Raw genomic sequence first — 12,209 nt, 5'->3', positions numbered from 1 at the left:
GAGCCCAGCCCAGTCCGGCCGCGCTGGCCTCGCCCTCTCGGCTCCCCGGGAGGCGGCGGGGCCGCTCGTGGCAGTGACGCGCACGGGGGCGGCGCCGGGCGCCTCCCTCATGTAGTATTCGTGCGTCATCACAACATTGTGGCGTGAGGCGTGACATCACTTTCCCATTGGGTGACCACGTCGCGGGGGGCGGGGTCCGGCTCCTGCGGCGGCCGTCGCGGCTCAACGTCACCGCAGTCGCGAGGCGGGGTTGGGGCGACGTCGTGTCGCGACAGCAGCCAGAAGCCTGGCAGAGGCGGCTCAGTGTTGCGGGGTGTAGGGCAAGCGTGGCGTTTGGAGGATAATGGCAACCCTTGTACCGTGTACGAGCAAGAAGAGCCCAACGGTTCAAACTGTATAATCGTTTTTGAGGGAGGAATGGATGCAGCACCGGCAGCACCCGAGTCACTCTCGGGGAATCTTAACTGACGTTTTTCTTTTTTAAAATATATTTGTATAATTTTATATCGTTACTAGCCAATTGCCCGTCAAGAATGAGGGCGGGGGGGTTGAGTGCCGCTACCTAACGCCGGATGCTGGCGCTGTTCTGCCCCTTGCAGGAAGTGGGGTGGGGGAGCCAAGGCCAACAGCGCTGCTGGCCCCGGCTCCCGCACCCCCTGTCCGGTCCTCGACGCAGGTTCGGGATCATGGCGGTGCTGCTCCCCTACGCTCAGAGCACTCTGATTGGCTGTTTCCGTCAGCCAGAATGCGGAACAAAGCTTTAGGGACAGACAGATTTAGACTTTTATAAATTAAAATATATATACTAGCAAATTGCCCATCATGAAGGGCAGGGGGGTGGGTGGATGGAGCAGGAGGAGAGGGAGCACCACCACCCAGTGCCCCTCAGTGCTGCCATTTTGCCTCTGTCCCTGTGGCCCCCTAGCCGCTCCCCCAACTCCCCCCCACCCCCATCCTCTACCCTGCACCCCCCCACTGGCTCCCAGCAACATGGGGGGCAGGGAGCTTGCACTAAACAGAAGCCACCAAACCCTGGTTGCACGCAACTTGTGCTCCCTCCCACCTCCCCCTCTCTGCCAGCTACTGTCAGGGCTGGGTGGAGGCAGCTGCAGAGGCATAGGACATGGTGGTGAGGGGGGCGCTGCCACCAGAAACCCCCCTTTCCTCTCCCCGCTCGCCTCCCTCCCAGCCATCTCCCCCTCCCTGCCAGCTGTTATTGGGGGGCAGGAGGGCAGTGTGGTGGCTCCCTCACACCCTTTTATCTGTAACGCTCCAGGCCCTCACAGTCAGTCGGTGCACACCTTCTCAGCAGCACACACACAGTTGGCCTAGAGCCTTATGGACAGACAGACAGGCTAGACTTTTATTATATTAGAATACATCATCAAGCATAAGCTTTGCTTCACACACCTTAAACCACATTTAAAGCCTGCACACCTGTCCAGTCTTTTCCCTAACTCACAGTCTCTTAGTCATAGCCCCCATTTGGGATTTACAGTCTCAATTCATTCACTGTCCTTGTTACTGTGGCTTCCACTACTGCTGATGCTGTTGCTGTCATCCTCACTGTCTCCAGGTCCAGTTGTGTCGCTGTCCTCTTTGTCATCCCTGTCCACTCCTCTTTCTGGGGGGACTTTGAACACCCTGTGCGGAGTGTCTCTTTTGCAGGTGGAGGTGGCTGCATCTTCTCCATCCTCTCCCACCAATTTCCGGTAGTAGGATGGAGCTCACCCAGAAGCATGTTAACACAGACTGTTTCCTCAAGTTCCATGTGTCCGTACCTCAGGAGGTTCCTGCATTTCCACAGGGCACTCCTAACGCAGGAAAATAATAATAATAAAAGAAGTATATGTATCCCAGGCCAAATTAGCCAAAACTAATTCCAAATCCAGGGGTCTAGAACCGTAAGTGGCCCTACTACTGACAAATATCCTCCATTCCCATCTGAGGCTTCAGATGTTTCCAATTTCTTTGGCAGGCATCCTACTTGCAGCCCCAAGCCTAGAGGCTTGGGGTTTGAATGCCCCCAAGTTTTGCTTGCCCTTAGCCATAAGGCCATCAGAGCAAGCTAGAGTAGACTCCCATTTCCATAAACTGGTCTTAAGGCTGCTATACCTCAACAGGTACTGAACCATGCCAGAAGAGCAGTTCCCCCAAAATGCACTTCAGGAAAACTGCCTTCCTGGACACAGATACATGGTATTTCCCCTGACAGGTTAAAAACAAGCAGTATTCTTGACCTGACCTAACAAGAGCCTTTTTTTTTTTTTTGCACCGGTCCTGGAAGCGATGTAATACCAGGTCAATGCATGGAGTGGACGGAGCACGCTCCGCTTCCACCATCCAATACCAAAAAGAATCTGCTCAATATAAACCTCCTGTGGAAGACATATCAGCTGGCCAAAAGCCCCACATGAGCAGAAGGCAGGGAGAGGCTGCAGGGCCTTATGGCTATCACTAGGGTCAAAATTGCAAGTTTAGCAATACAGGCTGGTCTTCTTTATAATCTCCAAATGAAGAAATGCTTTAGCTTTGATGGCCCAGTTTTCACTCACTCACTGGTGAGTTACAGTGAGCAATAGAAAGCAAATAAAAAGACAACTTATTTGCATACTTATTTGCTGAGTTTTTTCAGTGTACAATTGTTTTTCAGCAAATACGATAATTTTGAGCTTCCAAGATGATAATTTCATATTTAAGAGCTGGCAACACTGGTGTGGTTCCCCTGGGAGAGCAACCACAACTGCAGGGAACCTCTTGGGGATGGAGTGGCTGATGCACAAAGAGGCTGCAATGCACTGAGGTGATGCTGCTGTTAGTGCTGCTGCTGCTTGACTCATGTTGCCACGTCTGATTGCATCACTTGATGTGATGCAAAAGTCCAACTGCACCGGCCAGTTGGTGCAAGGCTATGGGAGAGTTTAAGCAGGTTTGAATGTGCAGGAACACCCAAGGGAGACCTGTCCTAACCTGGGAATGGCAAGGTCCTTCATCTCCAGATATACATGTCAGGGGAAGGGATTGGTTTCACCATATCATTGTAGGCACAATCACATTCACTGCCTTTTCCCCTGGACTTTCATCAGGACAGGAATGACAATTTTTGTTGATTTACATGTTTGGATTGTTATTCCTCCTTACTTCAATGAACAGGGCTTAATAACACATTAAAATGTGGAATCCCCATAGTCAGGTCACCTTACAGACGTTGAGAATTAAGTTGTCTTCAAGTAGGGAGATGAAGTATAACTTAAGATCCCAAGTCTTGTGCATTGTATGAAACACAAGGGAGATGTCCTTTAAAAAATAATCTATTGTGAATGGCAGACAAGTCTGATATCAGGAATCAAGTCCAAACCAGATCAGAAGTGACTGGAGTTATTATTCTCAAAAAGGCATTTTGACCTAAGAGATGTGTGACAATGCCTTGCTCTCACTGGAGGGTAGTCTCAGACCCCTGGATCCATTCCCCACTGCCTTGTTGTGTATCCTCAGTGCTTTCACTAGAGCAGCATTTCTCAACCTGTGGGTCAGGACCCAAAAGTGAGTCACAAGAATATATGAAAGGGTGGTGAACTAGAGCTCTGCCAGTCTGCAAAGGAAAAGCCATGGCTTCCCACGTTTTTCTCCTTTAAAGGAGAATCCATTTTTAAAAGTTTGTTCACGACCCTTTCATATATTCTTGCAACCCACTTTTGGGTCGTGATCCATGAGTTGAGAAACACTGTCCTAGAATATCTCCCTCATTTAATTCTTTATACAATTCAAGGAAGACAGAAACATTCATACCCTAGCATATGATTTTCTTTCCCAGATGCAGATCTGTTTGCCAAGTTTAGGTGTTTGTTATGCATCTGAAAGACAAGGATTTTTTAATGGAAGCAACTGCATGGCTGGGATGAAGTTAGACAAGCTTTTGAATACAAGATATTCTTTATCAGGTCATTGCATTGGAAAGCTTGTCTAACTTTATCCCAACTGTGCAACTGATGCAATAAAAGCTATCACCCCAACAAACCCTTGCCTCTCACATAACTGCTGGACTATCAGAGCTACAACAGCACTCTAACACTAATGCATTTGGCCATTGTGTCTGGGCAGAAAGCTTAACACAAGAGCTGGCTGTCAGCTACCTGTTGCTAGCTAGTCAAACAGGTTAAACTGTCAATAAAGTGACTTTGATTTTCCAGACTATTAAAACATATGACATCTTATACAAACAACATTTTGCATATAAACCTATGACTGATACAAATGGACATAATTCATTGTTAGCTATTGATAAGAGATTAAACATAATGGTATTAGCCCCCTTGGAGAGGATGTCTGTGTGTGAAAACACAATGTACCCTCCAAATAAACCACTGAAGATTTAGATCCCTTGTGACAAGCTGTTTATGGGGCCCATCCATTTTCTAGCAGACAAGTTTTCCTCATTCCAAAGATCACCACATTCATGGGTAAATCCAGGGTTGCAGTGAGGAGAGTGAGGCCACATCCCACTTTGGCTGCGTTGCCCATGCAGGGCGAGCTCAGCATATGCCACACAGCCAAAGGCAGTGTGACTCCACCCTCCTTGCCAGGATCCTGGATGCCAGTGAATTTTTTGAATTCCCTAGTGGGTGGCGCTCAGCCCCTGCTTTCACAGAGCTCCAGAACCCAGAGGTCCCCTCTTTTCCCCTGCTGCTGAATTCAGAGGGACCTACAGGGGGAGAGGAGGAAAGGAGGGCCAATCCTGCTGGGCTGCAGAGGTGTGTGAAAGCAAGGGCTGCAGCTAGAGCCTGCACTGAGCAGCTGGTGAATCCACAGCTCACAGCACATTTGGAGCTCTGGCAGGAGCTGTACAAACATGCCAGTGAGCTCAGGGTGCTCACTACCCATGTCTAGCACTAATGAAAGGGTGTATGGAAGTACCGCTACACATCCTCACCTCGGTATACCCCTGACTACATGTGTCCTCATCCCAAATGATATGTCCACATCCTTGTTGTGAAACTGCTTTATCTTAAGATATCACCTCTCCCACGAGTTCTGATTCCTTTTGCCTCTAGACCAATACAGCTACAACCTGGATACCTGACACATGGAAGATATCAAATTTTAGCTCATTTTTTAAATGAAATTTTCATAATTTTACAAGGAAGAAACAAGTTTTACCACCAAGACCCTACTTCTGCCTTTGCTCAAGGTAATTTGTATCATCACAGAGCTCAGAAATACATCACCATATAAGAAATTCCTGCCCAAAAGAAAACTCCATCCTTTTACTTGCCTGTGAAATATGAAACATCATAACCAGAAGGATATATGACTACATCTTGCTTGCCACCAAACAACTTAGAGGTAAACAGACTATTCCAACTTTTCTCTGAGCCTAACCTCCATAAAATGAATTGTTTCCAACAGGAGATTTTACCACACCTTTAACTCTCCTATAAAATATGAACTTCCATGTCTAACTAGGAGAACTTTTACAAGTCTTTTCTCCTATTCATGAAGAAGGGTTCTTGTGCAATTAAAGAATTTTTTTTTTTTGCAAAAATCTAGTTGCTCTAATAAAAGATATCACCTCTACCTCAAGTTCTGATTCCTTTTATCATAGGAGGTATATTTGCCTTCAGTTTCTGGGGTGGGGAGTGTCTTCCACAGCAAAAATGGGGACTAAGTCTCCTGTAGCTGCTTTTTAAAAGGTGTACATTCAAGAGTTCTAAGGAGGGGAGGCTGGCAATATTACTAACACTTAAATACATGCTTGTAAATAATATTGTTGCCAACTATTTGCTTCCGAAATGCCTCCAAAATTCCCCCACACATAATTCTCTGGGCACCACAGTGATAAACCTGGCTCAAGCCATACTGTTGTCTGTAGTTCATCTTTTAAAACAAATTGGAAATCAGGGAACTGTACCTTGAAGAACAAGAACTCAGTTTCCCAGAATCCTTCAAAAGAAGGTGGAGTAACAGGCTGTCATTGGACGAAGTTGGCCGTCTGCGTAGGACTCAACAACCAGGGAAATGAAATATTTCAGACAGATGGATCTGTTGAGAGCCTTGTAGTTCAAACAGACTCCAAATGTAATGGAACCAACCAAGCATGAAGAAATCAGGTAAAAAAAAACTCCAAAACAGGGTGATTCTTTAGTGGTTACAGATCTGAGCCTAGGGGTACAAGATTGTGAGGCTGGGAGAAAATATGACATTTAAAGTGTCTACAAGGAAACTTTTCTACATTTTCAATTTTATTTTGCAAACTTGCTATCAACGGTTATCCTTTTGTGGGCACTGTTTCTTTAAAATACAATAAAAACCTGTGTAAGCCAAATGTTTACAGTGGCATATTGCAAATAGCAAGTAAATCTTAGCAAGCAACAGAATGAAAAGCAGCAAAGAAAGAACTTGAAATGCAGATTTGTAAAAAGCCTTAATTTTTCCACATAGATATCTAAATGCGGCATGCATGTGTGTATGTGTCTGTATAAAGTAAGTCGGGGACCTAAACAAGCCTAGTTTAATAGAAGGATACCAGTCCCAATTCTAAAGAGTTTACAGTCTAATTTTAGATGTGATGAGATGTGGGTAACAAGAAGCAGATGAAGAGAAGGTCAAGGGTGCAATAGGATTGTACGGTTACTCAGTTTAGGCATGTGCATTTCTGGACTGTTCATCTGAAGTTGTTTCTTATCCTAACTTCAAAATTTTTGACTTTGCAATGTAAACAACACTTTTTAAATATAGATTTTCTATTTAACTTCTACAAGAGGGGAGGGGGAGGATGTTTTAAAGGGGAAAGGCAAATTCTGTTACATGCCACTAGACTACTCTTTCCCTCATATTGCGTTTGAACACGAACAATCAGAATCACAGGGCTAGCTACATTACTTGGTTTCAAAAGACTTCTTACAAGAAAAAGATTGGCTGCTTGGTCCACATGCTAGGAACTCAGGCCTGCTCCCTGTCCTGCTCCAGAGATTGTGGACAGTTCTGCTCTATGTAATACCCCTAGAACAGGAAGATAGAGCCACATGCTGGGTCTGGACAGAAATGTGAATGGGGAACTAGGAGAGGAGGGACTCTGTTCAAGTTCTCCATCCTCCCTACTCCAGCAGCTGCTAGGCATCCCCAATAATGATTGTGCGCTGCTGCTTCAGTGGCACTGTGAACCTAGCAGTTGAATGAACATAGGGTGTTAGAACATCTAAAAAAATGAAAAGGTTTGGACTGAAAACTGTTAATCAGTCTTATATATGGGTTGCTACTAGCTCTCTATAATTACACCGATTTAATATGCTTAGTTCAGTATAATATTTAATCGGGCTATACATGTTGTATAGATATCAGTTGCCATTTTACATATTGCATCATGAAGCACACTATAAATATGACTTTACTAAGTGGCAACCATTAGATACCTATAACAAATGTTATCAAGCCTGTCAGAAGACTCAAAGACCACCTGTTCTTTGAAGTGTTAAAACCATTGCTTTTGTTTTCTAACAAGTTAACTTATATGTAGCAATTACCCATTCAAATTCACTGCTTGGAAGCCAGCATCTATCTAGATTCTTGTTGTCTCAGTTAAGACATTTTAGATGACTGAACCACACAACCCCAGGGGTTTGGGGCTTGTAGCTGAAAGGGGCTAGTGTGAGATGCTGAGCACGTCCTAGGATCAAATCCATTATGCCTTTTGGAGAAATCACCACCAGAGACATTGGGAGGCATGCAATATGGAGCACCAGGACTTGCGGTCTTTTCAACAGATCCAACCAGCAGAGAAGGGGTGACAGGGCAGCAGCCTACTTCTCTGTTGGATTCCATGGTTATAAGGAAAATAGGATGCAAGTCAAGGGTTGGGTAAGGACAAACCCTCCCTAAGCCTGAAGAAGGGCATTTGTGCCCCAAAGTTTGCAAAGAACAATTTATCTAACTATTTAGTCGGTCTAATAAAAAATATCACATCTACACAAAGAACCTTGTTTGCCAAGGGTTGGGCAAGACAGCCCACAGGCAGGACTGCTTCCACTGTATGAGCCGGAGGGAGCAGGGGAGGAGATATAAGCTGTAGACAGGGTTGGCAGGTTCTGAGTCAGGGATGAGGATTGGGGCTTGCTACAGCTCCGGGACAGGGGGCGGTGTCAAACCCGTGTATAGCTAGGAAAGAAAATTACATTCAAGGATATGAATCAGGGTATGCTGGAGCTCAGGGGAGGGGTAGAGGATAGGATAAGGACCTGCTACAGCTCCAGGGACAGTGAGGAGGGAGAGATGTGGCCCTGGAGAGGACACCACCACTCATGTGGTCCTCAAGAGCACATCAAAACTGATTAAGTGGTCCTCCAGCCAAACATTGTAAGTTGCCTCTCTTTCGACAACAGGACTGAAAGAAAGGAAGCAAGAAAAAGTAGCTGTAATTTGCCTTCCTCTCCTTTCTCACGGCAGGGAGTAAACCACTAGCCACCACTTAGGGAGACCACCAAAGGACAGGTTCCCTTAGGTGCAGAGCCCCAAGTAGTATTATACTTAAACTGCTGCTTCTAGGCAGAGATTTGATGATTTACTGAAATATATTTGAAGTAAAATGTTCTAGTCCTAAAATAGCACACAAAGAACTTGTATGCCAAAGTACAATAGCTCACAATAGGTCAAATCTATCACTGTTTGATTTCAATGCCATGTAACCAGTCAGCATTTTCTTTAATCCCTGGTGCTGTGGTGCAGGACTGCAAGCATTTGACCAACTAACAGGTATTTAGTGAAAACTTAAAACATTCCCATTTTTCTCTCTGCTCTGTTTCTAGTGTCCAAGATGAAACAATGGACAAAATGAAATTTAAGAAGTGCAGCCAAATTGCTTTTTACAGGTAGGGGTTTGGGCTCCAGCTCAAGTGTATTTCTCACACAGACCACATTTGATTTATTTTCATTTTACCATGTGGACCTTTATAACAAGGGAATATTTTTTTTAAAATCTGATACTGAAGTTATGTCTGAAGTTATCATGCATCAGTTTTAAACAATCAAAGTACACAGTTTGTCAGTTTGTGAATTAATATACTTTTCAAGGAAAGCTTTACATCTACCTGCAATATTATTTTTGGAAACAGTGTATTCTAAATAGAGATTAGGGCTAAATCCAAGGCATTTCTCACCTTCTCTCCCCCCCTCCCCCCCCCGCCCAGTTCCTGACAACTCTGGATATCTCCATATAAAGAAGCCCATACAGTTTTTAATTCTGAGTAGAATTAGAAAAGGCTTGTACAAGCTCCAGAACACATCTGCGGCTCTAGATGGCAGAAAATTCAAGAGAACAGTTGGTTTGGTGGTATTTCTACACACTTGACACCGAAGTTTTGTGGAAGTAGCTAACAAGATTATAGTAATGTTGAACAGGAACTGCAGAAAAACAAATTTTCTTCAGACCTGAACTCCATACCCTATTATCCTGATAAAGTACTCCAATATTAAATACCCTCTTCTAATTGCATCTCTAACAGATCTATTTGCCAGTTATCCACTCTTATCTAAAGAGTAGTAGCTTTCCCTAGTCTTACTAATTAGCACATAAACATATGGGACTACATTTTTAATCTTCAGTGCCTGTTTCTCATTTACAAAAAGGTCCATTAAAGAAGCCCAAGCCTACTCCCATTAAGGGAAGTGAAATTTTTGCCACTGATAACAATAATAACCAAACTGGGCTTTTATCAGCGTGTTGTGTGACCTACTACTAGTAACTTTCCAATGAGTCATTTTCAGCTGTTACAGATATGTCAATTCCTTTCTGGGTTATGTTTTTAAAGACAATATATGTAAAACAGTATTTCTCTGCAATTCAAACCTAAACATTAATGAAATTAAGGCAGAAGAGGTCAAAACAACTGAACAGAAGAGCCTGTCAGCCTCAGAGATGGAAACATCTCTCAGCAGCTAATAAACTCTTGGCACTAGGCCTCAACAGGGAGTAGCCTCCTAACAGTTCAGAAAAATCATTGCCTCAGATAAACAGACACCAGTGTAACCGTGTTCAACTGTCACTTAAGACAGTGATTACTGCCTGGGGCAGTCTAACCAGCTCCCTTCTCTTGTTTATATAGCCTAACCCTAGGGCGGGACAGGACATCTGAGTACAGCCATGCAGCTGTGGGCTCAAGATCATCCCTTACAGGCTAATATATTTGGTCACATAGACAGTTGCTCCACTGCCGGTGGAAGGCAGCAAAGGTTGGACCCAAGGACACAGCCGTTTATGACAGGAAGTGAAGCAAGCTGTGTGCAGTTGAAAACTGTTGGGGAAATTTAGGAATAAAGAATGAAACTGCACAACTTGAAACTCCACTAGGGCATTTGGGTTAATCTTGTTATTGCAGAATTAAGGCAGTGAAACTTCCAGTTTCTACGACTGCTCCAAACCACTAATTTGCATCATTTCAGGGGGTTTTTCTCTTTGCATAGCACCTGGCATAGCAGGGCCTCCTGTCCTGATTGTTTCTCGGTGCTGTAAATAAATGAACAAAAATACCATAATTACTTGAATCCAACAACAACCCCTGAAATTAAGACAACCCCCCAATAATTAGATTATGTATATGGAAAATTTATTAATTTGATATAATTTTCCATATATGGAATCTAATTATAGGAGGATCATCTTAAATTTGTCCCATCTCTCCCCACTATGACACAGCAAGCAGTGGCCAGGGGAGAAGGTAGAGGGGGGGAAGTGACAGGGGAGGCAGTAGTGGCGTAGGCAGTGGGGGGCAGGTGGTAGAAGGACAGTGGGGAGGGCAGGTGGTAAGGGGGCCAGGGAATCAAGCACCACGTGCCCCCACCCCTTCCCTGGTGCCTGCCCCTGTGTACCTTTGCTCCCTGCCACTTGCCCCCCTATGTTTTCTCCCCCTGACACCTGCCCTCCCCTCCTCCTCCTCATCTATCTGTCCTCTGGCTCCCCATTTGTCTGCCTCCCCCGCTGCTTCTGCCTCCACATCTATCCCCCCTGCCATCTCCCCACATAGCCTCTGCCCCACCCACACCCACCACCTGCTTCTGCCTGCCATTTACCATCTGGCTTTGGCAGGCTCTGCCCCACTCCAGCCTGGGGTGCAAAGCTCAGGCTTGCTCTGGCCCCAGCCCAACCCAGCAGTGCTACAACAGCAGCTGTTACCAGCCAGGCTGAGACTGGAGCAAGCACATGCTCCATGACCTGAGCTGGAGTGAGCTGGATGATAAGTGGTAGGGGGCAGCAGATGGGGGAGGGGGAGAGTAGTGGATGCAGAAGCAGGGGAGGGCAGTGACAGGCAGGGAGAAATGGAAAGCCAGAGGCAACAGCAGGAGGAACAGACTGAGGGGGGCACAAGTGGGCTCAAAACCATCCCTTAAAATGATCACAGCCAGAGTCACAGCAGCTCCATGTGAAATAGAAGGGAAAACCTCATTTGGGAATTGAGTGCATATAATCATATCTCTGACACAAAGAAAATTGAGCTGGTAGAATTCTAACAGTGTGAATATGATCACAATCCGTGTGGTACTGTTTCTAAATATTTTTGTGAATTGAGCAGTATTTTGTTACATCCCCACATTTTTACAGATAAAGACGGAGCAAATTGAAGAAGCAAAGTCTTAGCAGGAAAACCACATTCTTAATGAGCCAACAAGTAGTTGGACGGGATTGTTGACACATGTGCTATTGTTTAGTTGTAACCATATTGATAATTAGGCCTGTGCGAAGCGGCTAGTATTTGCTTTGGATTCAGATTCGGCCAATCTGGGAGACAGTGATTCAATTTGGTGATTCGAATCGCTGTCCCAATTTGATTTCTCCAAATCTCCAAGTCAGCCAGGCCCATTCCCCACCCGCTCTCCCAGCCTGGCAATGGCTGCCCCATCCGCCCCAGCTCCAGCACTTGTTAAAAAAAACCCCAACTCAGCAGGTGCTGCCCCATGCTGCATGAGGGGGCTCTGTACAAGACCCCTGACCCCCTCCTTGCTCCCCCAGCCGCCCCCCACAAGTGCCTACCCAGGCCAGCCTCAGCCCTTTAAGAAAAAAAAACAATGAAAAAATCCCAGACTCACCGCTCCTGCCAGCAGGGGGTGATCCCTGCTGCCCTCCATTGCCCCACGCCACATGGGAGGCTCTGCACAAGACCCCCGAAGCCTCACCAAGAGTGGAGAGTCCCAGGGCTTTTCTTGTTTTTTTTTTTTTTTCTTAA

At 45.5% G+C, this 12,209-nt stretch overlaps 1 protein-coding gene across 2 annotated transcripts in view; it reads left to right on the top strand.

Annotated features, from left to right (window-relative positions):
* The first annotated feature begins 5,802 nt into the window (after nt 1–5,802).
* Nucleotides 5,803–12,209, top strand: part of GANC (glucosidase alpha, neutral C) — a 45,348-nt gene continuing 38,941 nt past the window's right edge. Inside the window, exons 1-2 of one of the 2 annotated variants that reach the window (XM_019551865.1) lie at nt 5,803–6,107; nt 8,799–8,861. In XM_019551865.1, the coding sequence (XP_019407410.1) occupies nt 6,079–6,107; nt 8,799–8,861 (92 nt within the window). In that variant the 5' untranslated portion in view covers nt 5,803–6,078. The remainder of the gene's footprint in view (nt 6,108–8,798; nt 8,862–12,209) is intronic. The other variant, XM_019551864.1, reaches the window with a different exon arrangement.

This window comes from Crocodylus porosus, unplaced genomic scaffold (assembly GCF_001723895.1).
Source record: "Crocodylus porosus isolate Cpor-Errol unplaced genomic scaffold, CroPor_comp1, whole genome shotgun sequence".
Lineage (NCBI taxonomy): Eukaryota > Metazoa > Chordata > Crocodylia > Crocodylidae > Crocodylus > Crocodylus porosus.
This window is presented reverse-complemented; position numbering and strand designations above follow the sequence as displayed.